Below are 14399 nucleotides of genomic sequence, written 5' to 3'. Positions count from 1 at the left end.
AACCTTCCCAAACTTGAGGAGCTGTGGGATTCAGCGCCTCAGTTCATCTTCCATCTGAAAGGGAAACTTGATGTAGCTTTTTGCTTTTATCGTAAATTAATAGTGGGGCTGGGGATAGGAGACCTGGTAGTTTTATAACAGTGGCTATTCTAGGAAAACAAACTTCTAATACATAAAGTAATTCATTAAGGATGCAGACATGTACAAATACTGACCACTCAACACAATGGAGTCCATGTCGACTGCAAGCCCTTGCAGGCTCCCCACTGAGGTCCGGTTGATGATACTTGTCTGAATAGAGCCCTTTAAAATGGCAGCCACACAGTCCTCACAGAACACTTGGCCTTTAGCCTGTGGTGCCACAAATACGATCCAGAAATGAATAAGAAGGCCTCCATTGTTGTTGTTACTGAAATTAAATGTACATATAGAGTCTGTCATATTGCAATGTTCCTCTGACTGGACATTTACATGGGCTTCTGGATAGTGATTTAGAAGAGTACAATTCCCATTTTACATCTGGGTACATTGTTTTGACACACTGGGCCTTCTCGTTCTCTCTTCAGAAGACACGATTTAAGATTATAAACGAATAGAGTAACTTTCAGAGGGCCCCCACTTTCTATTGAGGCAAATAGAAATCTTTCCACCTGATTTGGAGTTGGCTTGGTTCCCTAAGGAATGAAGTAGGAATGAAGGAAAAACCATCTCTCCAATAATGTTATCCTTGAACAACCACTTTGCAGTATCCTAAAACAGTTTCTACTACTATTTAATCCTATCTTTAGGTTTCATAAGAGCACTGAGCCTCTATCTATCTTCTGTCTACTCCCCTGGCTAAAGCTTGGTCTACATTTTAAAGTTATATCAGTATAACTATGTGCCTGTGGTGTGGTTTTACCACCAATTTAGCTAAACTGATACAAGCCCAAGTGTGGACAGAGTTATACTGGTAGAAAGGTACCTTACCTGTATAGTTAAACCTGGTCTATATATTAAAAAGTTTTGCTAACACAGCTGTGTCAGTTAAAAATAAATAAATAAAAATGAATACACTTCAAACAGCTAAAGCTATTCCAGCAAAAGCCCTAGTGTAGATGGAGATATTCTGGCAAAAAGAGTCATTTTGTCAGCACAGAATGTTTTTTTCTGGGAACTGGTATAATCGGTAAAACAACTCTTTTGCTGGAATAAGCTGAACCTGCACTAGAGAGTTTCCTTGTACAGCTATACTGGCAGACTCTTTTCAGTGTAGGCAAGGTCTCATTCTCCTTCCAGTACAGGAATAGCTACACCAATATAAAACATCTTTATAGCACTGTAATTGCATCCACACTAAGGGTATGTCTACACTACAAAATTATGTCGATCTAAGTTACATCGACGTACAACCGCCACAGTTATTAAATGGCTTTTGCATGTCCACACTATGCTCCTGGTGTCAGCAGGAACGCTTTACCAATTTAATTCTCAGCATGGGGCATTATGGGAAGGCTTCTGAAAGCCATCAAGTTGATGTAAGCAACGCAGTGTCTACACTGGCACTGCATTGACCTAACCAGATCAACCCAAGCGCTACACCTCTCGCAGAGCTGGAGTTAAGTCGACGTAGCAGGGCATGACATTTTAATGTAGACACTTACAGTTTTAGGTCAACGTAAGCTGCCTTGCATCGGTTTAACTCTGTAGCACAGACCAGAGCTAAGGGGTTGTTCTGCTTTAAACTACACCAATAGACAAACCATTCGTTTATTTCATTCAACTGGTACAAATCCCCAGGTGGACACCAGTTCAGTTTAACAGACGCTTATTTCAAGTTAGCTTAAACCAATTTCTAACAGTCAAACTAAACTAAAGAAAGCTTAGTTCAAATGGATATAAAACAGTGTATACATACTCTTTTGCATCGGTTAACTAAATCAATAGGGTCAATTCACCTCTTTAGTTTCAAGTGGCAACCAAGATTTTAGTTCATGATTGTTTCACCTCCCCCCAAAGCCTGCTCACAAGTTCCAAACCATCAATCTTTGTCTACACAGAAATTTGCACTGGTGTAATTAAACCTGTTTAGACACCTTTATGTGCTTAAGACTGCTTGTATTGCATTAGCTAACCCCTAGCCAGGTTTAAATCAATTTAAGTGTAACCACACACGAAGTGGCACTGGTTTAACTAAGGGTCTGAGTTTAAACAGATTTAGTTTTATCCATGCAACTGTGTGCATGGACCAGGCAGAGCCAAAATAACTCCGCGTGAGAGTTTCACACAAAATTAAGTTTGTATGGTGAGCTACACTCCCCAAGATTACGGCATTCAAGCATCATCATCACACCTGACAAAGACAGGCACACGCACTGCACTGAGTTTTACCTGACATCGGAAACAATGGACTGTTTATAAAATTTGGAGAAAGCAGAGGTTGTGTAAACCAAGTTCATCTGGAAGAGAAAAAAAACGTTACGTGGATGAAAAAGTTAGTGTTTCTACAACCACAGCTTGTAACTTCCAGACAGATCTTAAGGAGAACGGGCACATGCTCAGTATTCTAAACATGTATTTAACTATGTGTAGCCATGACTTAACTGCACCTTCCGTGCACTTTAGCAGCATAGAGTAAAGAAGGTTATTTTCTCGTCTAATAATTTTTTTATATAAAAATATTATCTTATTAACATATTTCCTTTATACTCCAATGAAAAAGACTTAAACCAATTATTTAATGTTGTTAGGGCCAAATTCTGCCCCTCAGATAAGTGTGGTTTGGCTTAGAACAATGGTTCTCAACCAGGAGTACACACATACTCCTAGATGAGTGGGTGCACCAACTCATCTAGGTATGTGTCTGGTTTTACAACAGGCCACCAAAAAAAGCACTAGCGACGTAAGTACAAACTAAAATTTTGTACAATGACTTGTTTATATTGTACTTACATTTCAGTGTATAGTATATAGAGCAATATTTATATTCCAATCAATTTATTTTATAATTATATGGTAAAAATGAGAAAGTAAGCCATTTTCAGTAACAGTGCGCTGTGATACTTGTGTATTTCTAGGTCTGATTTTGTAAGCAAGTAGATTACGTGAGGTGAAACTTGGGGGTATGCAAGACAAATCAGACTCCTGAAAGGGGTACAGTAGCCGGCAAAGGTTGAGAATCACTGTCTTAGAATGTTCCAAAATAGAGTTAAAACTTGGTTTTGCTACTGTATTGTTGGAAGAAGCATACTACATTTTGCCACTAGGTGGCATATGCCTCAAGTAGTTTTGAGCCACTTTTGATTCCTGTAGACAGCATTTAATTCAGCATGGACATGAGTGGCTAGACACTGTGGCCATTTCTTCTGGAGGAAGACATAAGCTACAAAATCAAGGAGGGACTGATATTTGGTTTGTGCCCAATTTATAACGTTAAATGTAAGGAACTAAATAATAATGTCAGGAAACACTAATTAAAAACCTGTAAATCAAAGGGAATTGTGAATGTTCAATACCTCTCCAGACTAGGCTTGAAGTGATTTATTAACAATTAGGTCTTTTCACTGAGGGGGAGGAAGATAACTTGATGAGTTTCCCCTATTTCACTGTCTCTCTTATGAAAGCCATATATTGCAGTGACCTTTGAGCCAGAATGGAAGGTCAAAGGGGCATCATTTCAAAAACATTCTACAGAATACAGGGGCAAAAGAACTTCCCCTCCCTAGTCGGTGTATCACATTGGACTATTCCATTTTATTTTCTCTTTGTTTACATGAACGATTCCCTTTTCAAGCAGATAAGATTCAGGTGAAAAAGCAGCAGTCACCACATGGGCTCTAAAAATCACATTCTTTTCCTTTTAAAAAGCCCTATTTCTCCTACTCTCCCCAAAATTAAATTCTGTGGAATGGTAAAGATCAGAACTGGGTGTGACAAGGGGATGAAGGCCACTTATAAGAGTGAGACACAAACAGAGCTCACATCTGGACTTAGAACCTCCAATAATCAAGCGGGGTTTGTAACTCCCTCCCCCCCCCCCCCCCCGCGTGTCTACACTCAAACACCTAGGGTGATCAGATGTCCCGATTTTATAGGGACAGTCCTGGTGTTTGGGTCTTTTTCTTATATAGGCTCCTATTACTACCCACCCCATCCCAATTTTTCACTTTTGCTGTCTGGTCACTCTACAAATACCCCACCAAAAACATGTAAAACAGAACAAGAAAGTTTAACTTACCCACTTGCAAGTATTTTCTGAGCCAGATCCTACAGTTACCCTCCTCCCCATCTTGCTGCTATTTATTACAGAGGTGCAATACATCCATATATATATATATGGAAATAAGTTGCCAGTAGATAGAGCTCCAGAGCATGTAACAGTTGCTGGGTTTTGCAGGAACAAGAATACTAATGATGCACTGCAAATGGCTTCCAATGACTGCTCTTTTCAGTTTTGCCAACTCTCAACATTTTATCATTAGTCTCTTTCTATATTTAGTTGACAATCCATAGCTCTTATATGAACGCGTAGCCGTTTCATTTTTTAAAGTTTCTGGTCCTCCTGGTTGCAGGAAAAACTGCAATACGTTAACAAAAAGGCTGAAACATCAGAAAGCAAATAAAAAAAGACCTAGCAGTTATTCTTCAAAAATCTTCTGATTTGTTGCAGCCTGATTCATGATTGCTGAATGCTTGTGGCTGACAATACTGCCATCTCTGAACACTAGACTTCTCCCTCTCTAAATCTTCACTATTTTCCTAAAACAACTGCCTTCACGTCTCCATTTTCCTCTGAGTCACAAACTCTTATGTTTGACCATTTTCCCTGAGTTCAGCAGTTCTACCGTACTATGGAATGCTCTGCGTGCTGCTCCTGCTGTGTCTGACTGGAGCAAAGCATTTTGGGAAGAATAATGCTTCTTCAAAACAGGCAAGCATTAGGAGGAAATTAAATGCATTCAAGAGTTCTAAAGACATTACTGATGCTGCAGGCCAGGAAACAGGCAACATATATCAAGTCTTCATATTCAATATCTCCAGCTTAATATTAGATGGCAGTTCATTTCTGAAGAGTGACCCTAAAAATGGGGTTTATGGGGTTCCATGCTGGTTTCTTTTCAGTGTCTCCCGTATCAAATGCATCCATTAATGGATGCAGGACTGTATGAAAGGTTTGTAAACTTAAATAGACCCATCCTGAGTTTAATTTGTGACAAACAAGACTCAAAAGCAACCAGTTCTTTCCTTCCTTCCACATGGTTGGTGAAACAAAGGCAGGTAGCCAGCTGATTTTCTACATAGAACCACTCACTATAGGAGGAAAATGGCATGTCACCAACACCACCCCTAGCTTTTCCTCTGCCTGTGGGATCTTACACCAGACATCTTGATCCTAGAGGTTTCCACCTAGGCCCTGGTTTTGACTTGCTGGGCGTGTGGCCTGCACGTCCCCACTGACAAAAGCCAGGCAGAGGGAACCATCGGGTGTGGGAGGGGTCTGTCAATGCCATCCCTCAGGAAGCAAGTAAGCCAGCTGCAGGAAGAGGTGGCTCGTCTTTGTAACATCCAGGAGCACAAGGACTACAGCGACAGGATGTGTGTGGAAACATGATAACTGACTACAGATGACAACAGTGACACCAGAGGAGGAGGAGGAAGGATTGGCTGCTCTATAGGATGGAGACTGGCTGCTGGCCACTTCGGGCAGTGGACAGCACTCCACCCACTTCCAGGCCCTCTGTCCATCAAGGTAAGCTGTGCTGGCAACAGGGGGAGAGGAACAGACCCCAGTGGCAGAGGAGAAGCCACCCGCCCCCAAGGCTGGGAGGCCCTTGGCCACTAAACCCAAAAGGATGAGATGTAGGGTGCAGTTGGTTGGGGACACTCTTCTGAGGGGGATGGACACATTCATCTGCCAACCAGACACAGTGTCCCAGGACATGTGTTATCTGCCTGGGGGCAATGTCAGAGATGTCACAGAGAGGTTACTGAAACTCATCCATCCTTCTGACTATACATCATGCTAGTCCCATCCATGTGGGAACTACTGAGGCTGCCAGGTATGACCCTGAGCAGATCAGAAGTGGCTACAGGGCTCTGGGAACAAGGGTGAAAGGCACAGGTTGTGTTCTCGTCCATCCTCCCAGTTGAGGGTAAGGGCCCAGGTAGGGACATGTGCATCCTGGAGATGAATGCATGGCTGCACGGATGTTGTCAATGGGAGGACTTTGGCTTCCTTGACCATGAGATGCTGTTCCCAGAAGGTGGTCTACTGGGAAGGGATGGGATCCACCTGACCAAGAAGGGGAAGAACATCACTGCACACTCGCCAATCTAAGGAGGAAGTCTTTAAACTAGGTTCAAAAGAAGCAGGTTACAAAACCCCACAGGTAAGTGTGTATATGTTTATATTATATAAATATAAATAAAAGATATATTAGCTACCTATATGCAATACAATGAGTATGGGGAACAAAACGGAAGAACTGGAAGTTAGTACACAAGCTAAATTAAGACTTAATTGGCATCAGACTCGGTGGGATAAGTTTCATGACTGGAATATTGGTATAGAGGGGTATAGCTTGTTCAGATAGGACAGGCACAGTAAAAAGGGAGGAGCTGTTGCATTATGCATTAATATATACACTTGTTCTGAAGTCCAGAAGAAGGTGAGAGGCAGACCAGTTGAGAGTCTCTGGATAAAGATGAAAAGGGGTAAAAAAACAAAAAGGGGGTGATGTTTGTGACACTGGCAGACAGGGGCCAGCTCATGCCAAGACCTCACTGAACACTGACAAATGCATAGCTAGAAATCAGTCTGGCTCACCTATTTTAACAATACTAACACACAGGTATTAGATTTATAAAATGTGTTTAGACCTGATGAAAAGCTTGTGAGTTGCGGAATGCATTAATCTCACTTATAATAAATATTGCTTCATAACATGAGATATAGATAAGTGTTTTGCTCTATAACTATAGAAGTGTTTGCGATGAAACCAGAAACTCACACTGCCAGGAGAGAAGCATTACCAAGTGTGAAATACTAGTTTACCATGAGAGGTGTCATCTCTTGCCCAACAACAGAAGGCCCATAGACATCAGACAAGCCATTGTGGAACATCAGTGGACAAAAGATGTTGTGGATTGTTCCCCCCATACCATGAAGAGGAGATGTGCACAAACTTTAGCTCTGGGAAAAGAGGATAAAAATCCCTGTCAAGAAGAAATTGTATCGTTATCCTTCTTGGAATTTGGAGAGAGCAATATTTCTTTGCATAAGCAAGGGATCCCCAACCTGCATATGTCGTTTAGGACTAAGGAGTTTGCATATTACAACAGCTTCTATTACTTTTGGAACCTACGACTATAACTCACTTGCGTGTGACTATTTACCTGCTTTAATCTTGTAAGTATAGTTCTTTTATTTCTTTTTCCTAGTTAATAAATCTTTAGTTAGTTTATCATAGGAATGTCTATCAGTGAGGTCTTTGATGTGAGATCTAGGGTGCACTTGACCTGGGTTAAGTGACTTGTCCCTTGGGACTAGGAGTAAGCTGAATATTGTTGTGATTTTTGGTACAAGGCCCCATCCCGTCACAAAGGCAGACTTGCCTGGGTGGCAAGACAAACTGGAGTGTCTGTGACTCCATTTTAAGGCTGTTGCAATGCTTGAGGAGTTCACACTTGATACTTGGCTAGTGAAATCTAAGTATAGAACTTAGAGACAGTTTGGGGTTGTACCCTGGTTTGTAACAGTCTCCCCTGAGATTGATACTCATATTCGTGAGCCACTCCAGACACTGTCACAATAAGGGTCTACTATAGACCACCAAATCAGGAAGGGGTAGAGGATGTGGGATTTCTAGAACAAACAACAGAAATCATCAAAACACAAGACCTGGTAGTAAGGGGGTGGGGTACTAAATACCCAGACATCTGTTAGAAAAAGTAATATGGGGGACAGGGGAGAAAACACAAAATTTAAATAAGTTCTTGGAATGTATGGGGATAGCTTGTTGTTTCAGAAAGTAGAGGGAGTAACCATGGAAACTGCCGTTTTAGACCTGATTTGGTAGTGATTCTGGAAGGCAATTTGGGTAAAAGTGATAATGAAATGATGATTTCATGAGTTCCAGGAAACAAAAGAATGAGCAGCAAAATAAGAACAATACACATCAAAAATGCAGACAGACACAGAACTGATAAATAAGTTTCTATGGGAACAAAATGTGAGGGAAAAAGGAGTTCAGGCGAGGTGGCAGTTTCTCAAGGAGACACTATTACAGGCACAACTGCGAGCTATACCGATACGAAGAAAAGATAGGAAGAATAAGAACAGACCAATATGGCTCCATCAGGAGCTTTTTAACAATGGGAAAAATCAAAAAAGAATCCTACAAAAAGTGGAAACATGGATAAATTGCTAAGGAGGAGTGCAAAAGAATAGCTCGAGCAGATAGGGATAAAATCAGAAAGATTAAGGCACACAGTGAGTTAAACCTAGCAAGGGACATAAAAGACAATAAGAAGAGTTTCTTTAAATACATTAGGAGCAAGAGAAAGATGAAGGAAAGAGTAGGTCCTCTACTTGGTGGGGAAGAAGAGCTAATAACTGAGGATATCAAGAAGGCAAAGATGTTTAATGCCTATTTTGCCTCAGTCTCCCCCCCCCTCAAAAAAAAAGGTAAACGTTGAACCAGATGCTAATATTAATCGTGTTGAGTAACAAGGAAGGAAGGAATTCAAGCCAAAACAGGGAAAGAACAGGTTGAAGTTAGATGCATTCAGTCAGCAGGGCCTGAAGAAATTCATCCTAGAGTACTTAAGGAACTAGCTGAAGCAACCTTGGAACTGATAGCAATTATCTTTGAGAACTCTCAGAGGACGGTGAGACCCCAGAGAACTGGAGACGGGCAGACACAGTACCTATCTTTAAAAGGGGAACAAAGAGGACCTAAAAATGTATAGACTAGTCAGCTTAACTTCAATATCCAGAAAGATACTGGAACACGAATTATTAAACAATAATATGTAAGCACCTAAAGGATAATAAGGTTTTAATGAATAATCATCATGGATTTGTCAAGAACAAATCATGCCAAACTAACCTAATTGCTTTCGTTGAGAGGCTTACTGGCCTAGTGGATGGGGGAAGCAGTAGATATATTTTGATTTTAGTAAGGCTTTTGATACAATCTCACATCTCATAAGCTAAGTATGGAAATGCGGTCTAGATGAAACTACTATAAAGGTGGGTGCATAACTGGTTGAAAGACTGTACTAAAAGAGTTGTTATCAATGGTTTGGTATCAAACTGGGAGGATATCTGTAGTACGGTCCTACAGGGGTCAGTCCTGGGTCTGGTACTATTCAATAATTATATTAAATGACTTGGATATCGGAGTGGAGAGTATGCTTATAAAACTTGCAGATGCCACCAAGCTAAGAAGGGTTACAAGCACTTGGGAGAACAGAATTACTGATCTTCACAAATTGGAGAATTGGTCTGAATTCAACAAGGTGACATTCAAATGCACAACTACATGAGGAGAAATAACTGGCTAGATAGCAGTACTGCTGAAGATTACCTGGGGGTAACGGTGATCACAAATTCAATGAGTCAACAATGTGATGCAATTGCAAAAAAGGCTAATATTTGTATTGTAAGGTGTATTAACAGGAATGTTGGATGTAAGACATGGGGGAGAGGGGGTAATTATCCCGCTCTACTCAGCATTGGTGAGACCTCAGCTGGAATACTGTGTGCAATTCTGGGTGGAAAGATGTGGGCATATTGCAGAGAGAGTCAAGGAGAGTAACAACAATGAGAACAAACAACAAAGGTAAAAGGTTTAGAAAACCTGACCTGAGGAAAGGTTAAAAAAATGGGCTTGTTTCTCTTGTTTGAGAAAAGAAGACTGCAGGTTGGGGGGAGGGGAGGGAGAAGGGGAGTGGGACATTTAATAAAAGTGTTCAAATATGTTAAAGGACTGTTATAAAGAAGACAGTGATCAGTTGTTCTCCATGTCCACTGAAGGCAGGACACGTAGTAATGAGCACAATCTTCAGCTTGGGAGATTTAGTTTAGATATTAGGAAAGAGTTAAGCACTGGAATAGGCTTCCAAGGGAGGTTGTGGAATCCCGGTCATCTGAGGTTTTTTAAAAAACAGATTAGACAAACACCTGTCGGGAATGATCTAGATTTACTTGGTCCTGCCTCAGAGCAGCAGGTTGGACACGATGACTTCTGAAGGTACCTTCCAGGCCTAAACTTCCAGGATTCCTCCAGGCAGCAAACCCTTTATACAGCCAGTGTCACTGCCAAAACTGAAGCTTTTTCTAATTGCATTCATGGCTCTAAACTGTTTGCTAACACTGTAATATGATCTATGTTCTTACCACTTGCTGCACGTTCTGTGCCACTGAGAGGAATTCTCTTGACTCCTTCTGCCTATATTCCGGGAGAAATTCTATGTTGGCTACACGAAATAATCCAACGAAATACAAGGCATCTTTGTTTTCTGCTTCAACTGCAAAACAGATAGAGGAAGGTTAATTTCTTTCTTTTTTTTAAATCCCTTTTTAATAGCAACTCAGCTAGGGGAAGTATGTAACCCACACACCTTGTGGGTGTGGTGTTCTGTCCCATCTAGTGGCACCAAGACCACTTAAAGAAAGATAAAATTAGTCTGCTCTATAGCCTTAACTAAGAACCAGTTGGCTTTTAGCTCATGTGGTAAAGGCTCATGCATTAAGCTTCAAAGGTCCCCGATTTGATCCTGCCCACCGACGACTGGGATCTGTCAGTGTTACACAAGCATTCAAGTTAGCATGGTTAGCCATCGTGAGAAGAGCATGCTTTGCATGTGGCGACTTGAAGTGGCTGATGCTTGGAGCTGCAATGAGTTATTCTAGCAGTAGTCATGTCCAACATTCAGCTGAAGCAAAAGTCACTGTGATGGAGGATCCAAGGGTACGTCTACACTGCAATTAGACACCTGCAGCTGACCCATGCTAGCTGACTTGGGCTCACACGAAGGCATTTCATTGTGGTGTAGATGTTCAGGCTTGGGCTGCAGCCCAAGCTCTGGGACCCTTCCACCTCGCAGGGTCCTACAGCCCGAGCCTGAACATCTACACACAATTAAATGCCCCTTAGTTCAAGCCCGGCAAGCCCAAGTCAGCTGGAATGGGCCTGTCATGGGTGTGTAATTGCAGTGCAGACATATCATAAGGGACAAAGGAAAGTATCCTAAAAGAGCGTCTTGAAACAATTCATGTGCAATGCAGGTAGAAACCTCGGATCAACTGGGGTCCTAACAGCAATTTACTGAGTGCCTTCAGTAACATACTGATGTATGAAATATGCATGAGCTTTCAGTAACTCACCAATGAAGAGCCACAGTAAGGTCCAAGTTATAACACCTATCACAAACAGAACCAGCGTAAAAAGAATTATTTTATTTTGAAAATTCCATATTGTTCTCTTTACTTTCCTCTTAGATTTGGATTTGCCATAGTTTTTCCTTGCAAGTATCTTCTTTGCCAATTTCTCTTCTGCATTTACTATTTGGACTGAAATATTTGATACCTAAAACAAACAAATAAATAAAATCAATGTACAGTGAGCCACGGGGAACATTTCAAACAGCGCTTCAGCTAACCTGCACCCAGAAGAGAGGAGATTTTTCTTTACACATTTTCCCCCTAAGTTACTATACAAACCCAACTTATTATTAAGGCAGTACTGTATCTAGGAACCTCCCCTCACCCTCCATATGATGTGGGGCCCAGTTGTGCTGAGCACATACAAACACAACAAAAAGATAGTTCCAAACAATTTACAATCTAAATTTATGTATGAAACCCACACTGCATTTGTACATGACCAGCCCCCGCATGGGGGAAGTATCATTTTAGCAGGAATAGAAAAGTAAAGAGACAGCAGCTACTGCAGCTTAGGGTAGTAATAAAAAAGCACCACGGAACAACGTCGCCTATCACAGTGCAATGGTAGATAGAGCTGTGAGAATGCAAGTTTTGCTTTGAGAATTCTTTGCTGACCAATTCCATTTTGGGGTGGAGCTTAGCAAATAGGTATCAGAAAATCCTTTCCAATCCCTCAGAGTATTGGTTATGTCCTTCCTTTTTTGTGTATTTCAGCAGATGAGCAATCGATTGCAAAGCGCAGCAGCAGAAGGCAGGGTGGAAGCTCAGTTAGGAGGAGGCATTCGCACAAATTGGGGCAGAGAAGGAGGTTTGAGTACAAAACTAATTTTCCCCTTTCATCAGAAAAAACATTTTGGGAAGAAATACTATGTATTTTGCTTGTTGCAAATCCAGCAAAGTTCACACTGGTTCTATCAACAACAAAGGTTTGTTTTTCTGTGCAGCTCTAGTTAAGAGCAGCATGCACATCCATCGCTTAACGACCAGCCTAAGCCAGATTTAATTGGCTTTTTAGTTACAAAAGCAGCTGTATGTTAACTTCCCTAATATGTTACTCCTTTAATAGAAGGGCTCTTGACATCATTACAGAAAGAACAGATAAAATACAATACAAATCAACAACAGTCAGCTAGGATGGGCTGTTCTCAGATGCCCCCAGCCTCTTAGACCATCCTTAACTTTGTTTACTACAGATGTAGCAAGATAGGAAGGTATAAAATGCCTGTATTTAACCCTTAAACATCTAGCATTGAACCAGTCTATTATGTTATGTCAGATTCTAAATAATTAACAAAATCAATTTTCTATAGCCTTATGGAAAAGCACCATAGACTTAACAGGCATCTTCTCTTTTTTTAAGCTATCCTATTGAATATAGTAATAGAGAAAGCTTAAAAATAGAAAACGGATATTGTTGTCGATTTGACAGTTGCAGTCAAAAGTTTTCAAGTAAGTTTCTCAAGTAACTAGTAAATTTCGGTGTCCAACATGACAGCTTAAGGATCCTATCTTCAAAAAACACTGAAGACACATCATATTAAAAAAAAAAAAAAAAAAAAAGAGTCAGGCTCTTTTAAGATATCAAATAGAGCACCCCAAAAATCACTAATTGCACTTACAGGTCAAGATTGATTTCTATAGAAGCCTAGCCATCTTGTTCCTATTAATTTCTTTAGGGCCTAATCATAAAGATGGGCATGTTTAAAAGAATTTTAGTGCAGGAAGGAGATCCACTTACTCCCTCAAACTATAGGAATGCATGATGGCTGCCTAGTATTTGCATTGTTAATGAGTGCAAGTGTAAATTCATACTTCAAACTTGTTGATCAGTCTGTTAGCTACTATCATTTTAGCTGGAAAAAAATGAACTTAATGTATCAAGTCTTTTGAGCATGGCAAGCTTTTGTGCATAATGCCGGAGCACCGAGTTGATAACAGCAGCATTAATGGCTAAGCTGTATAGTTACACAATATGATTTATTGAGAAGAGTTATTTAGTTTAACCCAAAACATTTCATAGTAATAGAAGCAATAAGAGTTTAAAACATCGTGGATTAGGTTTTCTGTTTTATTCAAACCATGCAACTTTCTCCTGCTTCTGGTCAGTTTTTGCACTATATAATGCAGTTCAGCTAATAAAGCAATTTAAGTATCACAATACACTAAATTATTTAATGACTCCTCATTCTTTCTGCCACATGTAATCTCCAGTGCAGTGATAGCCTTAGTTATACATTTGAAAGGTAGCTATACTTAGATGAATGCTGGATTTCTTTCCAGGAAATAGATTTCTTAGCAAAAACTTGCTCCTTGTCATGAAACCAGTCTAACCCTTACATACGGTCATACTGACATTTCAATTCTGTCAGTAAATGCTCATTGCAATGCATCAGAAGACAGGAGAATAGATTGACTTTTTAATTCAAAGTGATAAAACAAAATTAACAATAAAAATTTAGAGGTTGTCAATTTATGAATAGGTTTAACCCTCTATGCACAGTGCAAGGTCTGGTACAATGGTGGAGGGCACTTAAATCATCTACTTACACTTAGGTTATCTTCAGGTTTGGCGGACGCGTGTCTGTTTTGTTCATCCATTCTGGAGACTTACTTGTCAAGTTCACACCAGGTTTAAAAGAGACGCTGCACCTATTCCTAGGCCATATTCCCAGCTCTGTTCCAAGGAGAACTGGTACCAGTGTCCAGGACAACTTGCTAAGGAAGGCATCAATTTACATTCATGAATTTCCAATTGTAATTTCATCTGCCTTGTTGCTCTGTTGTGAGCATTAAAAGGACACTATCAAGTATCTTTAGTCTCCAAATGTTTGGGGAGGGGGGGTGGAAGGAGGGGTGAAGAGGAAGAGGAAAGGTGTCTTTAAAAAAAAAAAAAAAAGAGTTTTAACAGACTCCTGCAGCATGTTAATGCACCAAAACCAGGATACTGAAATTAACTGAACAAGAATTA

The 14399-nt window shown here is 40.5% G+C and overlaps 1 protein-coding gene across 1 annotated transcript in view; it reads right to left on the bottom strand.

Moving 5' to 3' along the window:
- TMPRSS7 (transmembrane serine protease 7) overlaps nucleotides 1-14029 on the bottom strand; it is a 48570-nt gene extending 34541 nt beyond the window's left edge. The window contains exons 1-5 of the mRNA XM_054023348.1: nucleotides 13979-14029; nucleotides 11372-11573; nucleotides 10382-10512; nucleotides 2371-2438; nucleotides 216-409 (exon numbers count right to left, since the gene is read on the bottom strand). Of these exons, the coding sequence (XP_053879323.1) occupies nucleotides 216-409; nucleotides 2371-2438; nucleotides 10382-10512; nucleotides 11372-11573; nucleotides 13979-14029 (646 nt within the window). The remainder of the gene's footprint in view (nucleotides 1-215; nucleotides 410-2370; nucleotides 2439-10381; nucleotides 10513-11371; nucleotides 11574-13978) is intronic.
- Nucleotides 14030-14399: the final 370 nt, after the last annotated feature.

The sequence above is a fragment of the Malaclemys terrapin genome, chromosome 1 (genome assembly GCF_027887155.1).
Source record: "Malaclemys terrapin pileata isolate rMalTer1 chromosome 1, rMalTer1.hap1, whole genome shotgun sequence".
Lineage (NCBI taxonomy): Eukaryota > Metazoa > Chordata > Testudines > Emydidae > Malaclemys > Malaclemys terrapin.
Note: the sequence above shows the minus strand (reverse complement) of the source record. Positions and strands in the feature narration are given on the sequence as shown.